We start from the raw sequence: 26,214 nt of genomic DNA on the forward strand, positions 1-26,214 counted from the left end.
CGGTGAGGCTCAGCCAACCCCAGCACTGGAATTCCCAGGAGCAGGGGGAGCATGGAATTTGGACTCTCCTGAGCAACTGAAGTGGAGCACGGAGCTTGCCCTGCCCAGGAGAGCACCATGGACGGCGAACCACGGGGCAGGAACAGCAAGTCCCTGAGGCCAGGGGACCCTCCTGACACCAGGCTCCTTTCAAACCCGTGGATGGGGGGTGAGTCGACGGGCTGCGGACCCCGAGTGCTGGGGAGGCTGTCTAACGTGCTTAGGGGAGGAGAGGGCGGGTGATTGCAGGGGTTCTATCTGGGGTGTGTCTGCAGCACTGGAAGGTATCTGTCCTTTACACGGTTGTTCAGAAAGGTGTACACCTCTATCTGCAGAGTCCCAGAGACCATACAAAGTCGATTGTCACAGTTTATTCACCAGTAGAAACGTCAGCTCCAAAGAATTATCCTTTGTGGGCCAGATGTATCATGTATATTACATTGGAGGTATAAAACTTATAAATAGGATATTTTTACTGCCAAGAGATTTATGAAAAGGTCTTAGGTATTTGGCGTGTAGGCGGGGCTGGGTTTATAAATGATGTCCAAACGTTGAGTACTGATTGATTCACTTTAAAAGGAGACTTTATTTTTTTTAACTTTGGAGAAGCATCTTACAGGGATGATTCTCACCTGTCAGGTGGTGGCTTTGCTAACTATAGAGTCTCATGCCTCTGGGCAAGTGTCATTTTTTGTGAGCATTCAGCAGGTGCCTGGTGACTGAAAGGATTCTGAAAAATGGGTCTAAGCATTAGAGGAGCAATGATGACTTTCAGATTCATGTTATTAGCAAGGCTTCCCACAACACTTGTCTATCAGAGGGGCAATATGCAGGGACCGAGCAGTTGGGTAGGATTTATTACTCTGTCATACAGCTGCTGAAAGGGGGGAAAAAAAACCCAGAAGAAATAAAATAACAAAATGCCTTCCCTCCCACTGACTGAGCGGACAAGACTGCTGTGTATCCAATTTTACTCGAAAAAGGAACAGAGCACTCCACAGTAAGTAGGATTTGGATCCGCAAAGGCAAAACTGGACTAATTAGGTTTTTTGAGCACAAACTTGGAGCAGTAGAAAGCAGAGTGGCACCAAAAATTGCTTTTAAGAAATGAATTTGATGATTTTTTTTTAAAGCAGCAAATTATATTTCCAAGTTCATTTGGGAAAGAATCAGTAATTGGATGACTTCCACATGATTATTTTATACCTAAGTATGATGTTTATTTTTATTTCCACTCCAAAGAGGGGTGGCAGCCACTTTTCACTGATTAGGGTTTCTAAAGGTCCTAAACCAACTCCATTTGGGGCAGGATCGGTGGGTGGAGGGGAGCAGGTGCCCATATACTCAAAGGTCTGGTGCTTAGAAAGTGGATACACTGTCTCAAGTACGATGCAGAGAGTCTTAGGGAGTCTGCTGAGGACAAGTTTGGAGAGATGGAACTCAATCATGGAGCTGCAAAAGGCTCGGTGGAGTTAAGCCTTCATGAGGCAGGGAATTGAGAGCCATCGATGGTTCTGGAGTGGAGCTCTGGCAGTAAGGAAGACTGTAAGTAAATGAATTTGGTGGCCACAGTCAGGATGGATGGTAGGATCACGGGAGATTCCTGCACTAATCCGCTGGTTCTCCAGGTGTCTCATGCACGGGCGTCACCCAGAGGGTTTGCTCGCGTGCAGATGGCTGGGCCCCACCCCCAGGGCTCCTGATGCCCTAGTAGGCCTGGGTGAAGCCTGGGAGTCTGCATTCCTAATAAGCTCCCAGGTGATGCTGATGGTGCTGTTTGGGGACCAGGCTTGGAGAACCATGCACTCACTATCTAAGCATGGAGCTTACGTTTGGCTCGAACTTGGGAAATGACAGAGAAGGGGGAAACGGGTGACAATTTCAAAGGAGAGAGCGTTCAGGCTACATTGCTTGATTAAATATTGGGACTAAAGGAGGGAAGGCAGCCGAAACTGTAAAGTTTTGAAGGCTAAATTAATGTCAGACAAGGGGATGAGGTAAGAGAGAAGCTGGGCACAGGAGCTGGCATGGGAGCAAAGTGAGGAAGGGAGGACGGGGCTTCTGCTTTGAACATCAAGCGCACAGCGTGACCATGTGGCCCGGACGCTGGGAAAGCGATAGGTCAGGGTGCCGAGACCTCAGAGTGCTCTGCATGGGCTGTGCTGAAATCCTGGGAAAGGAGAGCTTGTCCGCTGGCCCAGAGCTGAGAGCCAGGGATGGAGCCTGGGGCTAGGCCTGCAGGTGAGCGCGCAGGACCAATGAGTTACAGAAGCAGGAAGAGATTCGGATGTCGTCATTCCCCAGGAACTAAAGGAAGAGAAGTTTCCAAAGAAGCAGAAGTCACAAGGGCAGATGGCAGGACACCTCTGCTCTCCTCCTTCCTCGTCCCCTGCCTCTGACTGGCCAGGTCCCCCTCACCTTCTGCCCCCAGCATGGCCACTGCCACCACGAAGCCCTCCTAGGCTTCTCTGCTGCTCCCTTCCTGAGTGGAACCCGGCTCCTCCTGCTTGGTGCCAGCCCTGCCTCTTGGGCACAACCTCAGTTCTAGCCGAATTGCTCTTGGTTACGCTTCTGCAGTCCTGGCCTTGGTGAGGTGTGGAACGTCAAGTACCCAGAACGCTGTTTCCCAGCGGCCCTGCTGAGGTGAGACTCAGCTCAGGTGAAGCATGCCCCCCAGGACAGGACCAGCTCGGGGGTTACCTAGGGCCCAGGTGCTGTTCGTCTGGGGGAGCTTGGCTGCCGCCTTCCTGGCTCGCAGGTCTTTCTCGGCCTCCTCCTCTGAAGCCAGGGAGGAAAGGATATGCAGATGGTGCCCAGCTCTTCGTAGAGACTGGTTTAATGCTTTGGTCCTCTGCCGGGAGCAAAAACCAAACAAACGGACAAAGGAATGTCTTTTTTTTTTTTTCCCCCCCCGAAGATACCTTGTTGTGGGTTGAATTGTGTCTCCCCACAAGACAGGTTGGAGCCCCAACCCTCAGAACGTGACCTTATTTGGAAATGGGGTCATCGCAGATGTAATTAGTTAAGATGAGGTCACTCTGGAGTACGGTGGGTCCTAATTCAATGACCGGCTTCCTCATAAGAAGGAGAGGGGAGAAAGACAGAAGGCCTGTGACAGCAGAAGCCGAGATTGGGGTGACGCGTCTAACAAGCCAAAGACCCAGAGAAGATGGACGGTCACCACCTGAAGCTAGAGGAGGCAAAGAAGGAAGGATTCTTCCTTAGAGCCTCTGGAGAGAGCATGGCCCTGACAACATCTTCCTGTGTGACTTCTAGCCTTCAGAACTAGGTGACAATGAATTTCTGTCGTTTTAAGCCAACTTTGTTACGGCGGCTCGAGGAAACCAAAGCATACCTCCTCATAGCAACTTAGGAGAATATGCTGAAGGAGAGACGATATGCCACCCATAACCCACCGAGTAGGTCACCACTCCTGCAGCTTTTTGTAGAGAAATTTCTTTCCTCACAAAATCGAGCCTATCCTGTAGGGAGTGGGCTCACACTGAAGGAGGAGACAGGCACGAACAGGCACGGAGCGGAAGCAAGCCCATGCGCTCGTGGTGGATTTTGAGCTATCGGGGTGCCTTGGCTTTTCTGGGGAAACCTGCCTGACCAGGCAGAATGGGTGCTGCCGTGAGGTCCCTGTGGAGAAGGCAGCCTGAGAGAGAGACAGACAGAGACCAAGAAAGAAGAGGCTGGGTGATGGGGCTGGAGAAAGAATGACAGTGGACAGGTCTGACGAGCCCAAGAGCTGCCTCAGTGGGCCTTTCTGTTCCCTGTTTCTGTTTCTCTTCCTCCTCTTTTCGTTTGTCCTGAAATCCAGCCAGGGTCCATCATAATTGTGACGCCAGCCCCCAGCTCCTCTGCCGTGCCGGTGCACACCCCTGAGCCTCCCCTTGCTGCGCCCCGTAGGCCGAAGGCAGACGCTCCCGCCCTCTTGCGGCCACCCAACCTCCCTTCCTGCCCCTTGACCTCGCAGAACGTTTCCCAGGAGGGAGACAGATTTATGCCACTGCCTCAGAGCTCAGAGCTTCGTTAGTAGCTCTCCCCAGAATGTACCAATTAACGCCTTTAAAATCTCTTCTGAAATAATGGAAAATTTAAAAAAAATCATTCCAGAATTGCAATAAAAATGAAATGACAGCCTTCCTAATGCGCTGCAGGGTTTGACGGAGACTCGATTTAAGAGGAAGGTAGGTTTTGGGGTGCCTGGGTGGCTCAGTCGTTGGGCGTCTGCCTTCGGCTCAGGTCGTGATCCCAGGGTCCTGGGATCGAGCGCTGCATCGGGCTCCCTGCTCGGCGGGAAGCCTGCTTCTCCCTCTCCCACTCCCCCTGCTTGTGTTCCTGCTCTCGCTGTCTCTCTCTCTCTGTCAAATAAATAAAATCCTCAAAAAAAAGAGAGAGCGAAAGGTAGGTTTAATGGCACTAATTGGAGGACTGGTGGAGTGGGCTCATTAGGAGCGCGGCATGCCCCATTTTCACCTCGAGCCCCACTGCTGTGTCTGTGGTGTTGCCAGCGACCCCACTTGGGTGTCGATTTTCTGGCAGTAAAACCAGTAGACCGTGGCCGAGCGAGGGTTCGGGAAGAATCCTTAACATACACTCCGGGCTGTGTCGTGTACAGATAATGGCCCTTGAGTTTCAAAGATGGTGGTGGGGTCAGTGGAAGAGGGGATGGTGACCTTGAGTCCCCACTTCATCCAGTCTCCTCCTGGGAGCATTTGTGCCTTCTGGCGGGAATAGGTCCCCTTTCCTGGCCTGCATGCTCTCTGGCGTTAGCAGGAAGGCAGGCAAAGCTGCCATCCATAGCTCAGTGCCTGCCTGGGTGTGGGTTCCGGAAAACCCTGGGGAAACCTGTCCCTGATCTTCCCAGGCAGGACCCACACAAGATGTCCGTCTCCATCGTCTCCTCAGTGTTTTCCAGAGTGAAAGAGAGTGTGTGGGGACCAGTCCCTGTTGCAAATTACGGTGTTTACTAAACCATGTGTGTGCATGTAGGCGTATAGATACATATCTCTATGCTCTCGATGCTAGAAAAATGTCCCCCTACCCACTGTCACGATTTTAAGTCTTTACATAATCACTCAGTTGTTCAGAGACCTGCTGAGGCTGACGTCCTCGTATAAATGTGAGATGAAGTTTGGCTTTGCCAGGACCCAAGTTTTTCTCCCAGGCAGGGGCGGTAGACGCGTTATGAGAGGCTTACTGAACCCTAGTCTGAAATGACTTTAAATTAGAAAGGGAAGTCTCCTACACTGCCGACGGGAAGATGAAGTGGTACGACCCTTTTGGAAAAGAGTTTGGAAGATCCACAAAAGGCTAAACACTGGGTGCCCGTGTCCTACAGCGCTTCCACTCCTAGGTATGAATGAAGCCAAGAGAAATGAAAACGGCCACGCACAGATTTGCGCGTGAGTGTTCCTAGCAGCGGCATTGGTAACAGCCAAGAAGTAAAAACAACCCAGGTGTCCATCAGCTGATGAGCTAATAAATAAAATGCGGTCTATCTATACAGCGGGTGTTACTTGGCCATGGAAAGGGGTGAAGTACTGATACGTACTATAACTTGGATGGACCTTGAGACCTGACGCTTGGTGGAAGAAACCAGTCGCAAAGGACCACGTACCGTGTGATTCCACTTACATGAAACGTTCACTTTGGCAGATCTGTAAAGACAGACAGTATATCAGTGGCTGCCAGGTGTCAGGGACAGTGAAACTGGGGAGGGACTGCTAATGGGCAAGGCGTTTCTTTTGGGGATGATGAAAGTGTCCGAAAATTGACACCATAGTCGTAACGGTTGCACAGCTCTGTGAGAACCAGCGAATTGTACACTTGAGGTGGGTGAATTGGATGGGATGTGGGTTATAAGTCAATCAAGTTGTTAGACAGACAGACAGACAGATGTAGATGGTCATCCTCCCACCACGTGCACCAGGGCAACACCCTGTGCTTCTCGATGACACAGACTGTTGTCTGCTTTGTCAATACCACATTCTAAAGTCGGGGCACCAAACCGTTGCAGGTCGCCTTTTTTATTCTTCTTAAAGGAGTACGCAATTCTTTATTTACTGTAAATGGAAGAAGTAATGGTTTCAAGACGAATGAATAGAAAGTATAGCCCGTTTTTGTCTCTAGTGGATAATATAATTGCATCATTTTTATGAAATCTAAACAGAGTTACAATTTAGGACCCAAATTACCTGCCCAGACTGTTAAGGCTGTCAAGTCTAATTATCTGAGCTCCCTTTAAGAAAGGGGAATGTGCCAGCTATGTTTCTTAGCAGCTGAACACTTGGAAGGAAAAATGGATTAATCATCACGCACATGGTGATCCATTCAGGTACATTTGCAAATTTCTTTTAAAATGGATTTTCAAAACCTTAATTTTTGGCTCTTCCTTCTCACTCAAGATTTTGTGCGGATTGTATTTTGCATTAGCTCTGAGAGTGCAGAATTAGTCGTCCTTTTAATTCTAACTTGGAGACAGATCTTTCCATATCTGCAGTCTGGAGGGTAGGCTCCAAGCCCTAGAAACAGCAATATTTTTTTCCTGAGAGAATCAGGAACCTCAGAGAATGCTGCGAGGCCATGAAGTTTCTATTGAGCATAAGGTTTTGGAGGTAGGAAAAGCCATTTCACGTAAGGTACTCATAGTGACCCCAGAAGGAAAGCATTGGATGGACTGCGTGTCGGTAGGCTTGTTCAGCTTCCTCTTACCTATAAATGCTTCATGAATCTGTCTGGAAGGATAGTAGTTTGCTCCCTGGGATAGATTTTCCAGGGCCTTGATAGCTCCAGATAGCAAGGCAGACCTCAGCCAACACGTGTTAAGTACAAAATGTCCTAACCTCCTCCTTTCTGGCTTTTTCGGTTGGTAAGGTGGTAGTAACTGCCCTGGTTCCCCAGGTCTCCGTAGGTTTTAGGAGACACACCGGTTCCTTTAGGAGGCGTGACTGCTATCAGACCATTCTGCCTTGTCACATTCTGACTTCCTGTGTTTGTTCTGGAAATCAGACACAGCTTGAGATGAGGAAAATCAGGTCTCTGCCTCATTCGGGTTACCCCCACATTCAATTAGAGAGAGGAAAACATTTAATGTGTTGGGATAGGGTTTACAGGCTTCCTTCCGAAGAATGTGTATTTTTCCTATATGGTCATAGAATATGTTTGCTATTTGAAATAGCAGTGATGATGGGGTATAATCAAGACTCTGCTTAATGGTAGGGCAGGATAATGATAGTAGCTAATAGGTATTGAGCTGTGGGTAAGTTTATTGCTGTCTTCACATGACAGGGAAGGAAACTGAGGCTCAGAGCCTGTCCAGGGACCCACAGCTCAGAAGCAGCCAAGCGGGTCTGAATTCAGAGCTCTCTCAACCACACTGGCATGCTGCCTTTTGGGGTAAATCATGTCCCCATTACAAGGTCAGACTGAACTCTACTTTGTGCTTGGTATTGGGACAGAAGATAGTCCATAAATAGATATGGTTCTGTTTAGATCTGATTTCAAACCTAATGGTGTATGTAATGATGTGATTACTACTATTAGTATATGGCACTGTTTGCCGAGATACCAAAATTCGGATTTCATGCAGGAAGCACGACAGGCCACCACAGCTTAATACGCTAATGCTGGTAATTAGTGAAGCTCTCACTTAACGAAATGGACCCTTTGCCTTTGAAACCAGTGTGTAAATGGAAGTCCAGTGGTCCGTCATCCCAATCTACCTCTTTTGTCCTCAGTTTGGAGACTGGCTGGAGATCGTTCTTTAGCTATCTTGACATTTCACATAAAATGTGTACTGGGAGCATCAATAGCAGGGGGAAATGCTGAAGGGCTCATGGGAGTCTTGGCTGATTGACTCCAATGTCTCCATCCGGGAAGACCCCTTGGGCTCTTATTGACAGGCGAGGATGCGCCTCAGGTCTGTAGCGCGTTAGCAGGATGTAACCTGTTCCTCTCTTTCCATGCAGATGTTGTGTCTGATTGGACTCCTGTGCACGAAGCTGCCATCCATGGACGTCTGCTCTCTCTGAGGAACCTCATCAGCCAGGTACGTGGCTTTTGAAAAAAAAAAAAAAAAAAAGACATTAAGAATATCCTATCGCTCACCATGCTGAGAAAAAAATCAGTCTGATTTATTAAGATAGAAATTTCCTCTTTGGCAAAATGAGGTGAATCCCGACCCCTTTAATCATTTTATCTGGAGGCTGGCGTAAATACTAGAGTTTAGTACAATTCTATGCACATAATAGGTACTATTGGGCGAATAACAGGCAGATTAGTGCATTCAAGTTGCCTTCACTATAGCCGATAGACTGTGTTCTTGAAAATTATCATGCGAAACAGTTTTTCTCAACTGGGGCAATTTTGCCCCTTAGGGGACATTTGGCAATGTCTGGAGACATTTTTGGTTGTCACAGCTGGGAGTGGGGGTCAGTGGGGAGTGCTACCGACATCGAGTGGATAGAGACTGAGGATGTCACTAGACACCCTGCGTTGCGCAGGACAGCCCTCTACCTCAGAAAACTATCCAGCCCCAAATGTCAGTAGCGTGGAGGTTGAAGACCCCTGATGAAAAAGAAATGCTTGAAAATGTCTTTTTAAGTATGTAATCTTAATCATTTCGAAGACCTTTTCAGTCTTACGGAACCTCTAGCTGATAGTGGCTCTGCCCAGTTTGATACCAGTTTCTCCACTCTGCAGGTGTAATTTCAAGTATACATTAATTTGAGTTTTGCTGGTTTGAAATTATTGGGAACTTAAGCAAAGATACTTGTTAAAAAAGCAGTTGAAATCACCATTCAAAATTCTAATAAAAGTTTTTGTTCAGAATGTTCTGTTTTCTGAAAAGACTATAGATCTTTTCAGGTGGGAGCTCTTGGCCCTTTCTGGACCCTGGACCCTTTGGCAGTCTGGCAAAGTCCATGGACCCCTTCTTGGCCTAATGTTTTAAATGCATGAAACACAATACTGAGAAGACCTATCAAATTAGCCAAAGAACAAATATGACATGGTGATACAAACTGCATTAAATGAGATTTAGTGGTGATTCCAGTAACTACCATATTTTCTAAGTAGGTTGAGTGGGTATTTTGAGATACTCTAGATGTCTACAACAATTGTGAGGCAATAAAAGTGTCTGTGATTGCTGTCAGTGACAGTCCTATGTACTGCTATTACCACTGTGGTTTGTCGTCTGGATTCCTAATGGAAGGACATCAGACGTTTTAGGTAGTTGTCAGTGAAAATAAATGTTTTAAATTAAAAAAAAATTCCAATTTCATGGATCTATCTAGACTAAGAAATCCTCCTGTAAGATAACAATTTCTAAAGAAGAACTTCAGACTACCCTAAGCCACTATCTTAAGCTGCTTATGGTAGCAGCAGCCTATTAGAAACAGAAATCTAGATAGTAACACATAACTCTAGCTAAAAGCTGTTAAGCTGCTTCTCAGATAAAATGAAACATTTACCTTATTTTGATAGGATGAAAAATGATCACTGTAGCTTTTATCTATCACTTATTAAATTGGACCGATATTCATTTATAATCAGTGTTTATACGTTTACTGCACATCAGATGGAACCATATCTTTATCTAAGCTCTATCACATTTTTTGAGCAACTTATCTTCTTGGAACCTCAGTTTCTGCCTTCATAAAATGAGCATGCCAATAACGACCTGTATCAGTCAGATCTTGCTGGGCAACAAACCACCCCGAACGGAGGGGCATAATACAATAAACATTTATTTCTGGCCAACAAGTCCTTGGGTCAGCCAGCCTAGGCTGGGCTTGGCTGCAAGCTGTGGGTTGGGGGCAGCTCTCCTGCGTGTCTCCCATCCGTCTTTGAGCCGCCTACCTGAGGAATTTTGTCCTCAGGGCAAAAGGCTGGAGCACAGCAGGGCAAGCCCAGCAGGGCAGAGTACTTCTGGTCTGTTCGTGTCACATCTACCAACATCCCGTTGGCCAAAGCAAGTCAGAGGACCAAGTTTGAAGTCAAGGATGAAGGAGGTACATTTTATCAGCTGTGAGGTGATGGCAAGGGTGTGAATGTATTACACTGCTATAGGAGAGTAAAGAATTAAGACCAAAAATCCAGTCTATTAGGTTACCTTATGTGGGTCTGCGAGGATTAACTGAGGTGGCGTCATGTAAATTACCTATTCCAGTTACCGTCATCACACACGGTATTTATTTTCTGATTACGATCTAGTAAGACTTCGGCTAATCAAAGAATAATGACAAACATGGTTGCTAAACCAAACATATTTTAGGAAGGGAAATAAGACCAACATTCAAATGTCTATAAAACAAAGAGAAAAGAAAGAGGAAAGGAATTCTCGTTTGGCCCAAGAAGGGAGAAACTGAATCCATAACTATTCTTCACCATGGCTTCACATTAAAATATCTGGGATGTTTTAAAAAAAACAACAATGCCTGGGCCTCACTCCATATATTCTGATTTAAACTGGGGCAGTCTTCATGCATTGGTAGTTTTTTTTTTTCAGATTTTATTTATTTATTTGAGAGGGAGAGAGAGGAAGGGGGAGGGGCAGAGGGAGAAGGAAAGGAAGAGAGAATCTCAAGCAGATTCCCTGCTGAGTCGGACTCGGGGCTCGATTCCGTGACCCTGAGACCATGACCTGAGCCAAAATCAAGAGCCAGATGCTTAACCGACTGAGCCACCTAGGTGCTCCCCTGCTTTGGTAGTTTTTTTTAAAAGCTCCTGTAGAACCACTATGTTCAAGGATTTTTTTTCTTTCTTTTTTTTTTTAAAGATTTTATTTTATTTATTTGAGAGAGATAATGAGAGACAGAGAGCATGAGAGGGAAGAAGGTCAGAGGGAGAAGCAGACCCCCTGCTGAGCAGGGAGCCTGATGCGGGACTCGATCCCGGGACCCAGGATCGTGACCCGAGCCGAATGTATTATTTGTTTCAGGGGTATAGGTCTGTGATTCATCAGTCTTACACAATTCACAGCGCTCACCATAGCACATACCCTCCCCAGTGTCCATCACCCAGCCACCCCATCCCTCCCACCCCCCACCACTCCAGCAACCCTCAGTTTGTTTCCTGAGATTAGGAGTCTCTTATGGTTTGTCTCCCCTTCTGGTTTCGCTGTTCAAGGATTTTTTTTTTTAATAAAAGAGACCGTTATGATAGTGTAGGAGAGAGAGAAAGGCAATTGGATGTGAAAGAGATAGTAGGAAGAAAGAAACAAAAAGACCAATAAGTTGGATTTCATTAAAATTAAGAACTTCTTCATCAAAAGGCAATATTTAAAAAGCAAGGAGGCAAGCCACAGATGAGAAAATATTTGCTATGTGTTTATGTACATCCATCCATCCATCCAATGAAGGGCCTGTATCCTTATCTAAAATCAATACAAAAAAAGATAGGCAACCTGACAGAAAAATGAGCAAGAGACTTGGACTGGCACTTTGTAAAAGGGGTTATCCGAATATTCAGTAAATGTATCCCACTATGCTGATTAGTAATTGGGGTAATTCAGATTTCACGTAGGAGATGGTACTACCAGCTCTTCCCAGCAGAAGGGGTAAATGTGAAAAGACTGATGATACCAAGCTTTTTACTTGTGTAGTGATAACATGTATATTTTCTTTAAGATAATTCACTGAGATTTACACTTAGGCTGTATGGACTTTCTTTATTGCACTTCAATAAGAATTTATTTTAAAAAACAGTAGCGGTTTGTTAGGTCAGCAGAAAGCAGTCATGGTACCATGGGACCTTAATTTGGTGGTTCTCCATCTGGACTGCACATTAGAATCGCCTTGAGATGTCTGGGATAAGGTGGGGCTCTTAGAAATCCTGATACCTGACTTCAGCCTCCTTTGATTATATGGCAAATGCTCTCAGATGCAGCCTGGGTATCAGGAATTTGAAAGCTCCCCAGGTGAGTCCAACGCACAGCCGAGACCGAGAACCTTAGCAATAAGGTCTGGCTGCAAGCAAGTGGTGGAGACTGGCTGTTGAGTTCCTTGAATAAAACTCCTTATGCTGCCCCCTGCCATCCTCAAAGGGCTAAATCACTACCGAGTGGAAACGAGGAACGATCCCGGTGTTCTGAAACATCAGATCTTTCAGATGTGGCAGCTAATGGAAGGCTAAGTGGTAAAGAATAAGAAGAAATCTCAGATCATGACTGCCTGCGAGTTACAGCGTGCTAAGCATACATCATTTCTTAGTCCTTGTAACAACCTTATAGGGGAGGTACAATTGTCCCCATTTTACAAATGAGGAAACTGAGGCTTAGGGAGATAAGTAACTGGCCAAAGGTCACACTGCTTGTTAGGTGATGGTGTCAGCATTTGAATTTGGGAATCGCGCTGCTTACCACCCCCCCCCCCCCGCCCCCGCCCCGAGGTCTCCATCCTAGGTATGAGACAAGATAGTGGGGCCATTCAGAGAATTCGGGCTGGTGAGACAAGGAACCCTTTTCAGGGAGAGCTTGGTTGTTGGCAGAGGCTGAGTTTATGTTGTTAGTTGGGTCTCTAGTTGGTTATGTCTTAGCAGGGAATTAGAAACATGTACCAGGGGCAGAGATTTAGTTTTGAAAGCCATATACAATGTGTAGAGAGTATTGAGAGAAAAAGAAAGATCTGAGGGCAAGTCCTTGAGATGCTTGCATTTAGGAGACGTGAGGAGGAAAGGGACAGAGTTAGTGAGAGAGACACAAAAGGACAGTAGGAGGTCAAAGATCGAGCTTTTTTCAGGGAGAACTTGGTTTTCGAAGCCAGAGGAGAGGTTTCACGAGGGTGGGATGAATACATAGCAAATTCAGAGGCAGAAGGAGGCAGAGGACAGGGCAATAGATATTGGATTCAATAAGGAGGAAGTGTCTGGTGATCTTTAAAAGCAGTTTCAGCAGGATTGTGCTGGTAGATGAGAGAAGGGCTAGAAGTAGAGACAATGGGGACAGACTATTTTTGAATAAAGGGGAGGGAAGCAAAGGGGAGAAGAGCCTTGGCTGGAAGTTTGGTAGAGGGTCAGGAATGAAGATGGGAAGACTTCAAAACGCAAAAGGAAAGTGTGCCTGAGGAGGAGAGAGCTGGGGAACGCATGTGAGAAGGTGGCCGAAGGCGTCATGAGGTGGCAGAGGCAGAGGGTGAGGTCGCGGGCTGTTGGGGCGAGCTCGTATGTTTCCTTCTTTCTCAAAGAAAGGAGCAATGGAAGAACAGAAGACTGGAGACATGCAGAGAGATTTTAGGGGTGGGGAGAGGGGAATGTAAGAAGTCCTCACATCAGGTGGCTTTGATCTTGCTACAGCAGAAGGGAATGATGGGTTTGATGAACGTGAGGGAGACAGCTGCTCGTGACCTTATTCTGCCCCGAGTGTAGAGAATGATGTGTCAGGTGTGTACAGAACAAAGGAAAAAGCCGAACCTTCCTGTAGTCTTCAGGTTGGTTCAGGCGGGCGGGCGGGGGGGCGGCGGGGGGGCATGTGGTTTGAGGCTGGAACAGAAAGCTGCCAGGTACCGAGCGCTGTGTCACTGTGGGTGCCCAGCCCCCAGGCCCCGTCAAAAAGAGCATCTGACGATAGGCTGAGATTAGGGACAATTGATTACAGAAAGGGTTAAAGATAAGCCATTTAATCCCTGTTTTAAAAACCTGAGAACCCACTGGGAACCAGACTCTGTGTGAAGTAATGGGTTAAAAATCACCTGATGATATTCTAGGATTCAGATTTGTTGATACTTCCGACCAGTTGCCACCGTTCATTTAAAGTAGTGCTGTAGCTCAGTGAGGGACTGTATGGGCAGTCCTACACTTGCAAAGTGAACCTGAAGGTAAAGGACCCTCTTTGTCATGTGCTTACGTAATGTGTGGTGAAAACTTTTTGTATTGTGACTCATTTCTTGTTTGCATTTTCATTTACCTGGGTTTATGTAGAAGTCCCCAAATGATTGCTTAGAAATGGCAATGGTCTCAAAAAAAAAAAAAAAAAAGAAAAAAAAAGAAGAAAAGAAAAGAAAGAAAGAAAGAAAAGAAATGGCACTGGTAACCAGAGGAGTACATTGGTAATAACAGAACACCTAATACGTAATTCCTTTAAAGGGCAGTCTTCTTTCATCTCATGATCTGTTGCCCCGGGGAGTTATGAATTTCTTGTGTATTCTAGCAGTGTGAGTGGAAGAGACTGGACAAATATAGAGCATTGAGCGGGGGCAAAGAAGGATCTGAGAACAAATCTGTGAGGGGATGCCTCCAATTAAATAATAAAATAAAATAGCAGATGCCACGCTAAAGTCCATGGGCAGCACTTGTGAAGGGATCGACGCAATCTTGAGTTGGTGGTCAGTAAGCATTTATTCAGTGCTCACTGGGGTCAGAGGGGATGCAAGTTTACAAAGGAGGGGAAGATGTCCCTTCCCTCCCTGTGAACAGCAGGGCCGGGGGGCAAACTACTGTAAGGGATGTTGGAATTTCTCATTTACGAGAATAATTTACAGGTTATTTCGAGTCTCCCAGAACCCCTCCCCAGGCCCACTCAAAGAAAGCTCTGTATTCAGGATCCTGTTGACTTAGGCGTATGTCCAGAATGATTGGACCTCCCGAAATCTATGAGGTCACCCATCAGAGAATAAAAGCCGACAGGACAGGATGATCAGGAGGCTGACTGACTCATAAATGTCACACAAGTGGAAGAATGTGTGTTAGGAATGATGACGTGGGAGGCAATTCATTGGAATGATTTTAGGCAAATTTTAACTATTAGGGGAAGAAAAGGTACAGTGTATCACCAGGTCATTAATTAAACGAACCATGTTCTTAACTAGTGTGTCCCAAGAAAAACAACTTTTATTTTACCCAGTTTCCTCCTGTTAAGGATAATGTATTCCATTATCAGGGCATCCGTGGAGCCTCTCCTGGAGTTCTTTTCATATTTTGCTTGGTTTGGGCTCATAATCTATCTCCTGGAGAGCATATTTTCCCAGAGGTTGATGAACCGCAGGGCCTTCTGACAACTCTCTTGGCTCTTCGGACCTCAAGTACCTAGAGTGAGAACGTAATTGCCCCTCAGCCTTAGGACTTTCTGCCTCTGTCTGTCTGTGGAGGTTCACCTCATGCTTTGGCCCTGTGTTAGTCATCTCGTGCTGTGTAACAAGTTACCCCCAAACTCAGCAGCTTCATGTAATAGACCTGTTTTAGCAGGTCTATTACCCACAGTGTCTGTGGGTCAGGAACCTAGACACAATTTACCTGGGTCAGGGACTCATGTATGAGTCTGCAGTCAAGGTGAGGGTCAGAGACGGAGACATCTGAAGGCTCGACTGGAGGTGGACCTGAGTGCTAACTCACTTACGTGGCCATTGGCAAGGTTCGGTTCCTCCCGGGTCGTTGGACTGAGGGCCTCAGCTCCTGGGTGGCCGTTGGCTGGAGACCGCTCTCTGATCCTTGTCGTGGACCTCATCGAGACAAAAAGCCAGCAAGTGAGAGGACAAGAGAGAGGGAGAACAAGATGAAAGTCAGTCTGGAATGTGTATCCCCAAGAGTCAAATTGCTGGGCCACAGGCATGCATCCTCGTCAACTCTAGTAAGGGACTGTCCAACAGTTCTCCTGAGTGGCTGTGGCGTATTATCCTTTCACCAGCTGCACGAAAGTTCCTTTTTTGTTTGTTTGTTTGACATCATTAGCAACACCTTAGCGTACTGTCAGACTGGGAGCATTGTCATAGGGCTGGATGTGTGGCTGGAACGCCACCCTATGGAGCTGTGGCTTTGCACCCCTTACTCTGCTCACTTCCTCTCCTGCAGGGGTGGCCCGTGAACCTCATCACAGCAGATCGTGTGTCCCCACTCCACGAGGCCTGTCTCGGAGGTCATCCCTCTTGTGCAAACATTTTATTAAAGCATGGAGCTCAGGTAAGTGTGACTCAAATAATGTCTTAGAAATCATGACAAATGCCCATTTCCATCCCTTTTGAATAATTTCTGGCATTTTTGACCAGCCTGATTTGAAGGTGGAAGAGGGGTGTTTTTCAAAAGTATTACATCTATCAAGCTTCTTTGCCTTAGCGATAGACGAAGTACCGAATTTTTAGCTAGGGAGTAATGGTTTGAGTCTGCATCATTTTCTTTAACAGTCACTACTAATAAATAGCTGTTGGATTTCTGCCTCTGTTCCCATGGCTGGAAGGTAATGAAATATTATAGAAAACATAGAACGTTTGGCCCCATAAGACCTGAATAATGGTCCCAAACCGTGTTTACCATTTGCTAATATGGGAACCTTGGGTAAGTTATTTAGGTTCTGAGCTTTAGAGTCCGTAGCTGAGAAGAGGGGGAAAATAACAATGAAGCTGTGTGCCCCGGAGAGAGGAAAGAGCTTTGTGGCAGGCACAGCATCTCCGCCCCAGCGGGCAGTTACCAAACACTGTTTCTACCCATTATATTTGGCCATGTAACTAGCCACCGCAACTTAATGACCTAAGACAAGAGCCATTTATTTATCTCACAGTTCCTTGTGCTGGCCAGATAGTTCTTCAGGTCTGGCCTGGTTTGGCTGACCTCAGCTGGGCTAACTTAGGCGTTCCAGGTTAGCTGACAGGTTGGCTGGGGCAGACTGCTTCGTGGTGACCCTGCTGGGGTGGCTGGGGAGACAGGAAACCTCTGTGTGGTCTCTCTCTCGTCCTTTCCCAGGCAGCCTGGCCTGGTTCCCCTCGTAGCAGGGATGCCAAGAGCATCAAAAGAAGGCAAGCTCTCGGCTTGCCTCCCATTTGCTCTTGTCACATTGGGCAAAGCAAGTCCCGTGGGCGAGCCCAGATTCAAGGATTGGAAAAGAAGTCTCCATCTTGTGATGGCAGGAATTGCAACGCTGTGTTGCAAAGCGATACGCATACTCTGCAGAGAATCTGTGGTCGTTTTTGCAAACTACCACCATATGACAAGCGTGAATACTAAGGTGGTTGCTAGGAGTGCACAGAAGCGTTGCTGGCCTTTTCTGATGGGGCGAGAGAGGAAATCTGAAGAGGCCTCCTGGGGGAATGATGTCTAAGCCAAAACGCGAAGGACCTGTTGGAATCCGTCTGCTGAGTCGTGGGTTGGGGTGAGTTATGGGCTTCCCGCCCACTGGGAAGAGCAAATGCAAAGACTTGGAAGCGGAAGTGAACCATTTTTTTTTTTTTTTTAACTTCAAATCACTCCTTATGACCGCAGAGCAGAGTGGGTGAGAGGGGCCAGAACACAAACAGCCTCGTTGTCCCTGCCAAGAAAATGGGCTTTGTCCTGAGAGCAGTAGTAGAGAGCCGTAGGTGAGCGCACCATCGGGTTTATGCTGGGGTGAAGAAAACTTACTCCGCTCATGGACACAGGGCTAGGAGGATGCAGAGGCTGAGAGACACCTAGGGTGCCAGTTGTAGGGAGCCTCTCCCTCCGAGGGTTGTCGAGCACTCGCGTGCCCCTGGGAGGGAGTGTCCCCTTAAACTCGGCGCCCTGGGCATCTTCTGTGCCTCACTAGTCCTCGCCTTCCTTGGAAATGGCTTGTGAGAATGATTTCATCGTATTCATAATATCTTTGCTTAATAATGTAGAAAAGTTGCATTTGGCTTTGCTCTTCCCTATTTGATTATAGCCCAAACACTGCGAAGTCAGATGTGAACTTGTAAGTTTTGGTCAGATTTCCAACGTTAGAAAAGATGGCCCCAAAGACTCTAGTTTGATGTCCCTGAAGGACATTAACCAGTCTTGTATCTATTAGCAGATTTATTTCAGCACTTAATTGACTGAAGATATAAATTCTCCTTCGAGCCAGCTGTACCGTCTCACTGGTTCTCTCATTAATGAACGAGTTGAAGAAAATCTTCGGCACATATTCACCCTCTATTTCTGTGAAAGTCCTGTTCTAAATTTTTCAAAAAATAATACATTAACATCTCTAAAAGGTTACTCTCACTGCTGGAAAGGACACCGGATTGGGGTGGGACGGGTCTAGAACGGAATGTTTAAAGCAGGGAGATTAGTTTGAAAGCTATATAGGATTATCCTGACTAGTTTCAAAGTTCATGTTCCTGGGGGCGCGGAAGTGATAGAATATTCGGTAACATGTTCTCAGTGCTTTACCTCATTGAGTTTTTCACAGCCTTGTGGAATTTGGCATTTTTGTCCTCATTTTGTAGATGTGGAATCGAAGGCTCAGAGAAGTTAGATAGCTTTTAAAAGTAGTAGAGCCTAGATTTGAACCCGGGACAGCCTACTGCCTGCCTTCAGCCTGGAGCTTTTCTTTCCAGGTGAATGGTGTCACTACTGACTGGCACACCCCGTTGTTTAATGCGTGTGTCAGCGGCAGCCAGGACTGTGTGAATTTGCTTCTGCAACATGGGGCCAGCCCCCACCCGGCGAGTGATCTGGCGTCCCCCATCCATGAAGCAGCTAAGAGAGGTAAATCTGTTGAGAATTTACGTTTTCCACCCCTCCTTCAACAGACATCTTACTGTTGTGAGAGGAAGGGTGTCTTTAGGGGATCTTTTCTCAGTGTGGGGCCCTGGGACCAGAAACATCAGCCTGGCCTGGCAGGCGATTGCAGATTCTTGGCCCCCAGGCCAGACCCATTGACTCAGCAACTCTGGGGTGGGGCCCAGCCATCTGTGTTTTGTTTAGCAAGCATCCAGGTGATTCTGATGCACAAAAAGTTAGGGAACGACCTTTTCAGAGCATCTGGAATGTTGTTCACGGCTGTGGTTCTGGAACAGGGTCTGGCACATGGTAGACTATCCATCAAGATGTGTGGAATACATTGTTGAACCTATGACCCCAGAAAAGTCAAATTATTTTATTTATTTTTTAAAATAATTTTTAAAAAAGATTTTACTTATTTGTTTGACAGAGACAGTGAGAGAGGGAACACAAGCAGGGGGAGGGGCACAGGGAGAGGGAGAAGCAGGCCTGACATGGGGCTCCATCCCAGAACCCCGGGATCATGATCTCAGCTGAGGGCAGATGCTTAATGGACTGAGCCACCCAGGTGCCTTTCAAATTATTTCATAAAACAAATTCTATTCTATTCCTTTTTTTTTTTTTTTAGGGCCTTAAAGAATATTGTCTCAGGGCCACCTAGGTTTTCTTTTTTTAAAAAGTATTTTACTTATTTATTTGAGAGAGAGAGAGAGAGAGAGCATAAGCAGGGGGAGGGGCAGAGGGAGAAGCAGACTCCCGGCTGAGCAGGGAGCCCCTTCCCCCAGATCGAGAATCGCATGCTCCACCGACTGAGCTAGCCAACTACCCTTAAAATCATATTTTTTTAAAGACTTAAAATTTTTATTTATTTTTCAGAGAGGGAGCGAGCACAGGCAGGGGGAGGAGCAGAAGGAGAGGGAGAAGCAGACTCCCTGCTGAGCAGGGAGCCTGACACAGGGCTGGGGGCGGGGCGGGGGGGGGGCTCGATCCCACGACCCTGAGGTCATGACCTGAGCCAAAGGCAGACACTTAATTGACTGAACCACCCAGGCGCCATCCCCCCTACCTAGGTTTTCTTAGTGAAACAAACTTGCAATTTTTGGAAATATAAGATGCTATATATAGCTCAGGGTAGCTCTCTACCATGCCCCGCTTTACTGAGGTATAATTGACAATGAAATTGTATATGTTTAAGGTGTACTAACGTGATGACTTCATAGACACCTACATTATGAAACGGTTACCACAATCAAATTAATGAACACATCTGTCACCTCATAGAGTTACCATTTTTTGTGTGTGGGGGGAACACTTACGATCTACTCTCTTAGGCAAATTGCAAGCATACACTATGGTATTATTGCGTACAGTTACCGTGCTGTATATTAGATCTCCAGAACTTCTTCAGCTGGGGTAATTCTTTTCATAAAACCACAGTTTTCCCGATATTCTTAACTCTGGTGCAAAAAATACAATGGCAAGTTCTGCTTCTCCCCAGTGTCCATTACCATCATTGTCCCCATCATGACCACACGTGGCCAGAAGAATGTTTATTTCCCCAGTGGCTGTCACTGAATGGCTCTCCATGGGACTTACAGCAGCCCTATTTCACTGAATCTATCCCTATGATAATTATCTCCCAAAGCACTGACTTTTCTTCGTTAAGAGATCTGTCAACTCATCATATTCCCTGGTTGTGTGGAACTCAAATGATTTTATAAAAAGAGAAACACAGGGGCGCCTGGGTGGCTTGGTTAAGCACCTGCCTTCGGCTCAGGTCGTGGTCCCAGGGTCCTGGGATCGAGCCCCGCATCGGGCTCCTTGCTCGGCGGGAAGCCTGCTTCTCCCTCTCCCACTCCCCCTGCTTGTGTTCCCTCTCTCGCTGTGCGTCTCTCTGTCAAATAAATAAATAAATAAAATCTTAAAAAGAGAGAGAGAGAAACGCAAAGGAGTACTGTTTAAAGCATGACATTCTAGACCAAGCAAGAGCGATTCGGCTTTCACCAACCTAGTTTGCCAGGCTGGGCCCCACTCGGGTTGGATTGGGCAGCTGCTTCTCAGCCTCGCCTGTGTCCACGGTGGCCTGTTTCTCCCTGGGCCGGCCGTGGGTGAGCCTCTGGGCTGCCTCCCTGGGCCCATGGCCCATACCATGCCCTTTCTTCTTCAGGCCTACCTACAGTCACTGTTCCTCCAGCTCTCTGCCCACTCTCCCTTCCATTTCTGTATTCAGTCTGATTGCAAAGCCACAGCCACTTGGAACAGGTTGCTGGTTGCTTCCCGTGGCTCGTAAACCCCAGTCGAGTTCCGCCCGGAGCTGCAGAGAGATAACCTCCTCCGGTCAACCCAGTAACTGATGGCAGTGTGTAAAGTCCTTCCCTGAGCTAAGTAAAAGAAATAGCTTTTGGTCCGTGGCGAGTGGAAGCACGCAGGAGAGAGGGAAGGTGGTGTTTCCCTGGCTAAGAGAATGTCTTTCTTCTGCCCTGGGCTGCAGGCCACGTGGCGTGCGTGGAGACCCTTGTGGCTCACGGGGGCGACGTGGACCATAACATTGGCCACCTGGGCACGCCGCTCTATTTGGCTTGTGAAAACCAGCAGGTGGCCTGTGCCAAGAAGCTTCTCGAGTCAGGTAAAGCAAAAAGCACACAAAACAAGGAAAGAAAATGACAAGTAACCCGAACGTCTTTTAAAGCCGTTTGTATTGTAGCAGGGGGAAGAGTGGGGGCCACGGCGTCGGATGACGTCAGGGTTTGTGGTGGCTGTGTTCCCGGGGAGGGTAGATTTGACACTGTTCACACTTTGGCTCTCTCACTTATAATGAGGACGACGATGCTGATGAGCGTACCTCCTCCCAGGGTGGTCCTCGGTGATTGTCTGTTCTCCCCCCCTTCCGTCTCACCTCCTCCCTTCTGCCAGCCATCCTTAGCCCGGCAGGACTTGCACAGCTGCTGGAGCCGGGCTTGGCCTCCTCCCGGGGCCTTCTTCTGCAGTTTGCCTTGATTTGGAGATTCAGCTTGCCCCGTTTTTAGCTCACTGTCGATCTCCTGTGTTCCTCGGAAAGCCCTGTGTCGCATCATTCTTTTTCACCTCCCTGCTGTTGTCCAGACCCTTCTTCAGCCTTGGAACTCCACTTCAGCACCCCTGTAATGACCTGAGTTCTGCTTATTCTTTTAAAACTCCAGTAACCCTTCCCTTCCCCTGCAAGTTCCTGCGGTTCTTGTTGGTTCTACTCATTTGGCAGCCATTGCCATGAATTAGGAGATTCATTCTCCTCTCTCTCTCTCCCTCCCTCACTCCTACCCACTGTCCTTTCCTCCCTCCCTCATTCCCCCCTCCCCCCAATGCTCTAGGAAGATTTTAAGCTCTTCATCGGGAAACAGTAGGGTTTCTCATCCCTCACAAAACCAAGAACAGTACCGGAACAATCCAGTTACTACTTGTCCAGTGGGCATTGGTTTCCATTTTACGGGGGGGGAACAGCCGCTCAGGCAAAGCCACATGTCCCCACGTGTCCCGGTGGGAGCCCGCAGCCGGCCAGAGTGGGGATTTGTAGAGAGCAGAGGGATGGAATTGGCTTGGGATGGTCCTAGAAATCCACCTTACTCCTGAAGAGGATTTTTCTTGGAGGTAGCACGCCTGTGGTCAGCGCTCAGAGGCAAGGTTTTAAACCTCCTATGCTATATAGCTCGTCTTGTACCTTCAGTCACATCGTCCGATGGCACTTTCCCCGTCTTATTCAATGGAATCGTGTCATCTCCCATTTTCCCGGGATTGCCAGGCCCACTGTCGAAGCGCTTTTGTTAAGGGATTTTGAGGCACAGTGCTGTGAGAAGGGGGACACTTGGACTCCGCTCCCTGGCTCCCTCTGTTATTCTTGTGACTCTTTAGGAGCCAGCGTGAACCAAGGCCGAGGTCTGGACTCCCCTCTTCATGCAGTGGCCAGGGCATCCTGTGGAGACCTGGCACTGCTGCTCATGGACTTCGGAGCGGACACCCAGGCCAAGAACGCCGAAGGCAAACGTCCCTCGGAGTTGGTGCCTCCAGAGAGCCCTCTGACGCAGCTCTTCTTGCAGAGAGAAGGTGCTTCTCCTTTGCCCGAACCTAAGCCCTAACCCATAGTGACTCCTGTGGGCTCTCGCAGGAGGCAGGTACTTACTGAGTTCTGACTTCTGATACTGTATGAAAGACTATTCTCTGCCGCCACCGAATGTGGGGAGCTGACATAATCTAGTGTTCAACAAGGTATGGTCCTGGTTACGTGGTAAAGAACCATCTGTCGCTTGGGATGTTGAGACAGGCTGTTTTGGATGATCTCGTGTTCATGTACGGGGTAGGCCAGCTTTGAAAGAATTAACATTATTCCAGACTTTTGATATTATATCTAAAACATGCTTTAGAATGACGCAACAGAGCCCGCTTCGGGGTACCTTGCCCCCAGGATGCCTTACTGCACTACACATGGGCCAAGCTGCTGCACTTGCTTTCTGGGGGCAAGAATGCTACTCATTAAGTGCTATAAGGTCTTCCTTTAATGATCGACACCAATCTGAAGACATTTTACTGTTGCAAGTCAATCAACACCTAAGTCCGCACTTCCCCCACAAATAAGAACCAACGCTTCCGACCCAAACAACTAAACATTGTCATTGAGGGCTGTGCAAGGGGGTAGGGTGGTGAGGTTGGGGGTGGGCTGGGAGCAGAGACCCCTCCGACGGCATTCATAATTGTCCCTTGTAACGGAGAGCAGCCGGCTCAGGACCTGCTTTTTTGCTCAAGTGTGGGTTTTGTTAAGTTTTCAGGGTTGTGGGACTTTGAAGCAGGCTTCCCTACCTGAGGGGTTCTGATGGCACGTTATCAGGTTATACTCTGCCTGCATGCTGAGAATTAGGCTTAGCCCTGTGCAGAGTTGTAAAGTGGCCACAGACTCTTCTTCCTCCTACTCCGACTGCCCAGCATACTTGCAGCCAAAGCCCTGCCTTAGGGCCTCCAAACGAGGCCTGTCCTCCCTGAGCAGTGTCAGCATAAGGCGCAGTTCCATAGAAACCCCTTTACGTTAAGCAGTGTGACTGATCAGCACCAGGCCACTCTACTTGCATTTTGATGATTTGTTTTTAAAAAATTCTATCTATCTATATCTAGGGCCCATTTCTCCAACAGGTACAGATGACACAATGCTTGGGGCCCATGATGTTTTTAGGGGCCCATAGAAATGTGTTCATTTCTTTTAAAATCCAAAGGAAGAAAGGGATAAAACTCAACCTGGATTATGTGTGTCTTTATACCGACAGAGTGGTAAAATACCATTTTTTTTTTTCAAATTGCCCCCACTGACTCTTCCCTTCCACTTGATTTCCCCAGGCACCTGCATTCGTAGGCACCTGCATTGCCTTTCATTCCTTTAATTCCCCTTTTGGTGACAGTGTGGTCAATGATCGCACTGGTTTATAAAACGTCATTTGTTCCTCGAGAGAATTACTGCTGCTTTTGCCTCCATGAGTCATTTTTGGGGTTTTGGTGAGGTCACCTCTCAGCAGTCTAGGAGCCCACAGGACGTGGGGCCAGGCCAAGTGCAGAGAGCCAGACCTGCAGATTCAACACAGCAAATTCGGTCTCTGGTTGTCCCAGGAATGGAGTTCAGGAGTATTACCACCCCACTGGCCTCGAAAAGCATCTAAAGCCGTGTTTACTCACGGCACACAATGAAAACTAAAAATGACTCTCAGCCCAGCATGGCAGGAGCCACCCTTGAGCGCACTTTGGCTTTAAAGCATCATGAGTGTTGCTGGGGAAAAACAAAAAAGAAATCGAGACCAAAGCAATATGCCAATTCATAGAAAAAGAATGAGCTGGTTTTATTATTGAGTGGAGTGAACTCCTTGAATGCTTGCAGGCGCCAGGAAGTGGCTGTAGAGCTATAGTGGGTTTTCAGCTCTATATCTGGGACTTAAGGCTCCACTTGTTGTGCATCACCTTACTTAGGGTAAACAGCAGGTATTCAATTAGTAGCGGTAGTTGCGCTGACCTTCCTTGGATGTCCTGCTGTTCTGCATCTTCCGATACTTCTTTATCCGTACGTCCCACAGTTGTCCCTGCCCACGTGTCTAGCACATATGATTAGCCACGTCCTTCGACCTTCCTTAGTGAGATGGAATTAAGTTCAGTTTCCCCACCGAGTACTTTTTGCAGTTTGTTAACATACGCCTTTAGTCCACCGGGAAGCAGTTCATTAGCAGATGCCTTGAGTCCCCTGAACAGAGTCCGGAAGGTACCCTAAGTCCCGACAGGGGCCTTGTGAATGTGCTCGGACCGTCCGCATTGACAGGACTGCATTTCTTTCTTTGGTTGTGGAGGTGTCTCTTTCCACCGGTCCTTTTCTCCATCAGCTTTACCCTGCAGCTTGTAGGGATGCTGTCGCAAAGCCGAGGCCACTGTACCCTTTTGCTTGTGTTCTCAACCCTGGCTCCATGATAAGATGACCTGGGGCACGTGCCTTTAAAAAATCCGGATGCACAGGCTCCACCCAACATGTACAGAAGCAGCCGCCCTGGGGTGGGGCCCAACGTCCTGTGGTTTAAAGCTCCCCCTGATAGGTGCTTCTGAAATGCAGCCTGGATTGAGGGCCACTGCTCTATGGGATTCTAGAGGGTATATAGCTTTGTTTTTGTGTGTGTGTTTAATAACAAAAAGAGAATTCCCATTACAGTTTGGTGGTGGGGGTGGGGGGAAATCGTTTCCTATCCTTCTACTTCATAGTGGGGTTTCTCAGCCTTAGCATTGGTGACGTTTTGGGCCACTTGGGGACTGCTGTGCACCCTAGGATGTTTCGCGGCATCCCCAGCCTCTACCCGCTAGATGCTAGTAACACCTCTCCCCCAAGTGGTGACTAACAAAAGTGTCTCTAGGCTTTGCCAAGTCTCCCTTCCTTTTCCCTTCCACCCAACCCCCTGTTGAGAACCACTGTCCTAAAATGTAAGCTCTTGGCTGGTTCCTGATGCAAAGTTTGTGCTAGTTTACTTTTCACCTCTGACTTGAAGCATTGGGTTAGCTCTGAATGCAGAATAGAAAACAAATAGGCCTGAAGAAGATAACATACCCGTAGGCTTCACTGATAGCTCAGTATATTCGAATATCTTAAAATTGCTAAATTATAAAAATGTCTGTATCTAGAAATGCCTTATTTTTTTGGAAATACCTTATTTTTAAAGGTAAAATACAAGAAAACTGTTAAACGAGAATTTTGTTTTCATTATTGGGAATTTTGTGTGGCTTCCTAATTCCAAAATTAGCCGCCTTAAGCCTCCATTAGTGAGACTAAGCTTTGATTTTTTTTTTTCAGGCTGTTCTAAATCAAAACCGAATAAGCTCATTTCAGCTAGCTACCAGAAAAAGAGAGAACGTGGCCTAAAAATGCCTCCTACTACAAAAGCCCGAAAATGGTCTTAGGCAGAACCACGTTATTTCCCGATACAACGTTGCAGCTTGTCTGCTGTCAGGAAGGAAAGGAGAAGTAGCCTTAGATCAACGACACCAACGTGTGGCTTGTCTTGCAATCTTTCTCCAGGGCCCCCTTCTTTGCTGCAGCTCTGCCGCCTTAGGATCCGGAAGTGCTTCAGGACCCGGCAGCATCACAAGATCAATGGGCTTGTCCTCCCTGAGGAGCTGAAACAGTTTCTCCTTCACATGTAAATGTGTCAAGGGACTGGCGTCACAAACAACGCACCCCGAGTTGTGGCCACTGGCATTTTGAAATAA

The 26,214-nt window shown here is 47.4% G+C and overlaps 1 protein-coding gene across 3 annotated transcripts; it reads left to right on the forward strand.

Moving 5' to 3' along the window:
* Positions 1-26,214, forward strand: ASB9 (ankyrin repeat and SOCS box containing 9). 3 transcript variants are annotated; one of them, XM_028115030.2, is made up of 7 exons: positions 1-208; positions 8,016-8,095; positions 15,829-15,936; positions 18,300-18,450; positions 20,957-21,091; positions 22,351-22,542; positions 26,024-26,214. In XM_028115030.2, the coding sequence occupies exons 1-7, from the start codon at positions 118-120 to the stop codon at positions 26,146-26,148; spliced, it is 882 nt and encodes a 293-aa protein (XP_027970831.1). In that variant the 5' UTR covers positions 1-117; the 3' UTR covers positions 26,149-26,214. The 3 variants fall into 3 exon arrangements, with proteins under 3 accessions (XP_027970831.1, XP_087884641.1, XP_087884642.1); XM_088028515.1 differs by lacking the exon at positions 26,024-26,214 and having other exon boundaries at positions 18,300-18,458; positions 20,977-21,091; positions 22,351-22,574; XM_088028516.1 differs by lacking the exons at positions 15,829-15,936; positions 26,024-26,214 and having other exon boundaries at positions 22,351-22,574.

Source organism: Eumetopias jubatus, unplaced genomic scaffold, assembly GCF_037043125.1.
Source record: "Eumetopias jubatus isolate StellerSeaLion01/CBP00866 unplaced genomic scaffold, mEumJub1_p1.0 scaffold_11, whole genome shotgun sequence".
NCBI classification, from domain to species: domain Eukaryota; kingdom Metazoa; phylum Chordata; class Mammalia; order Carnivora; family Otariidae; genus Eumetopias; species Eumetopias jubatus.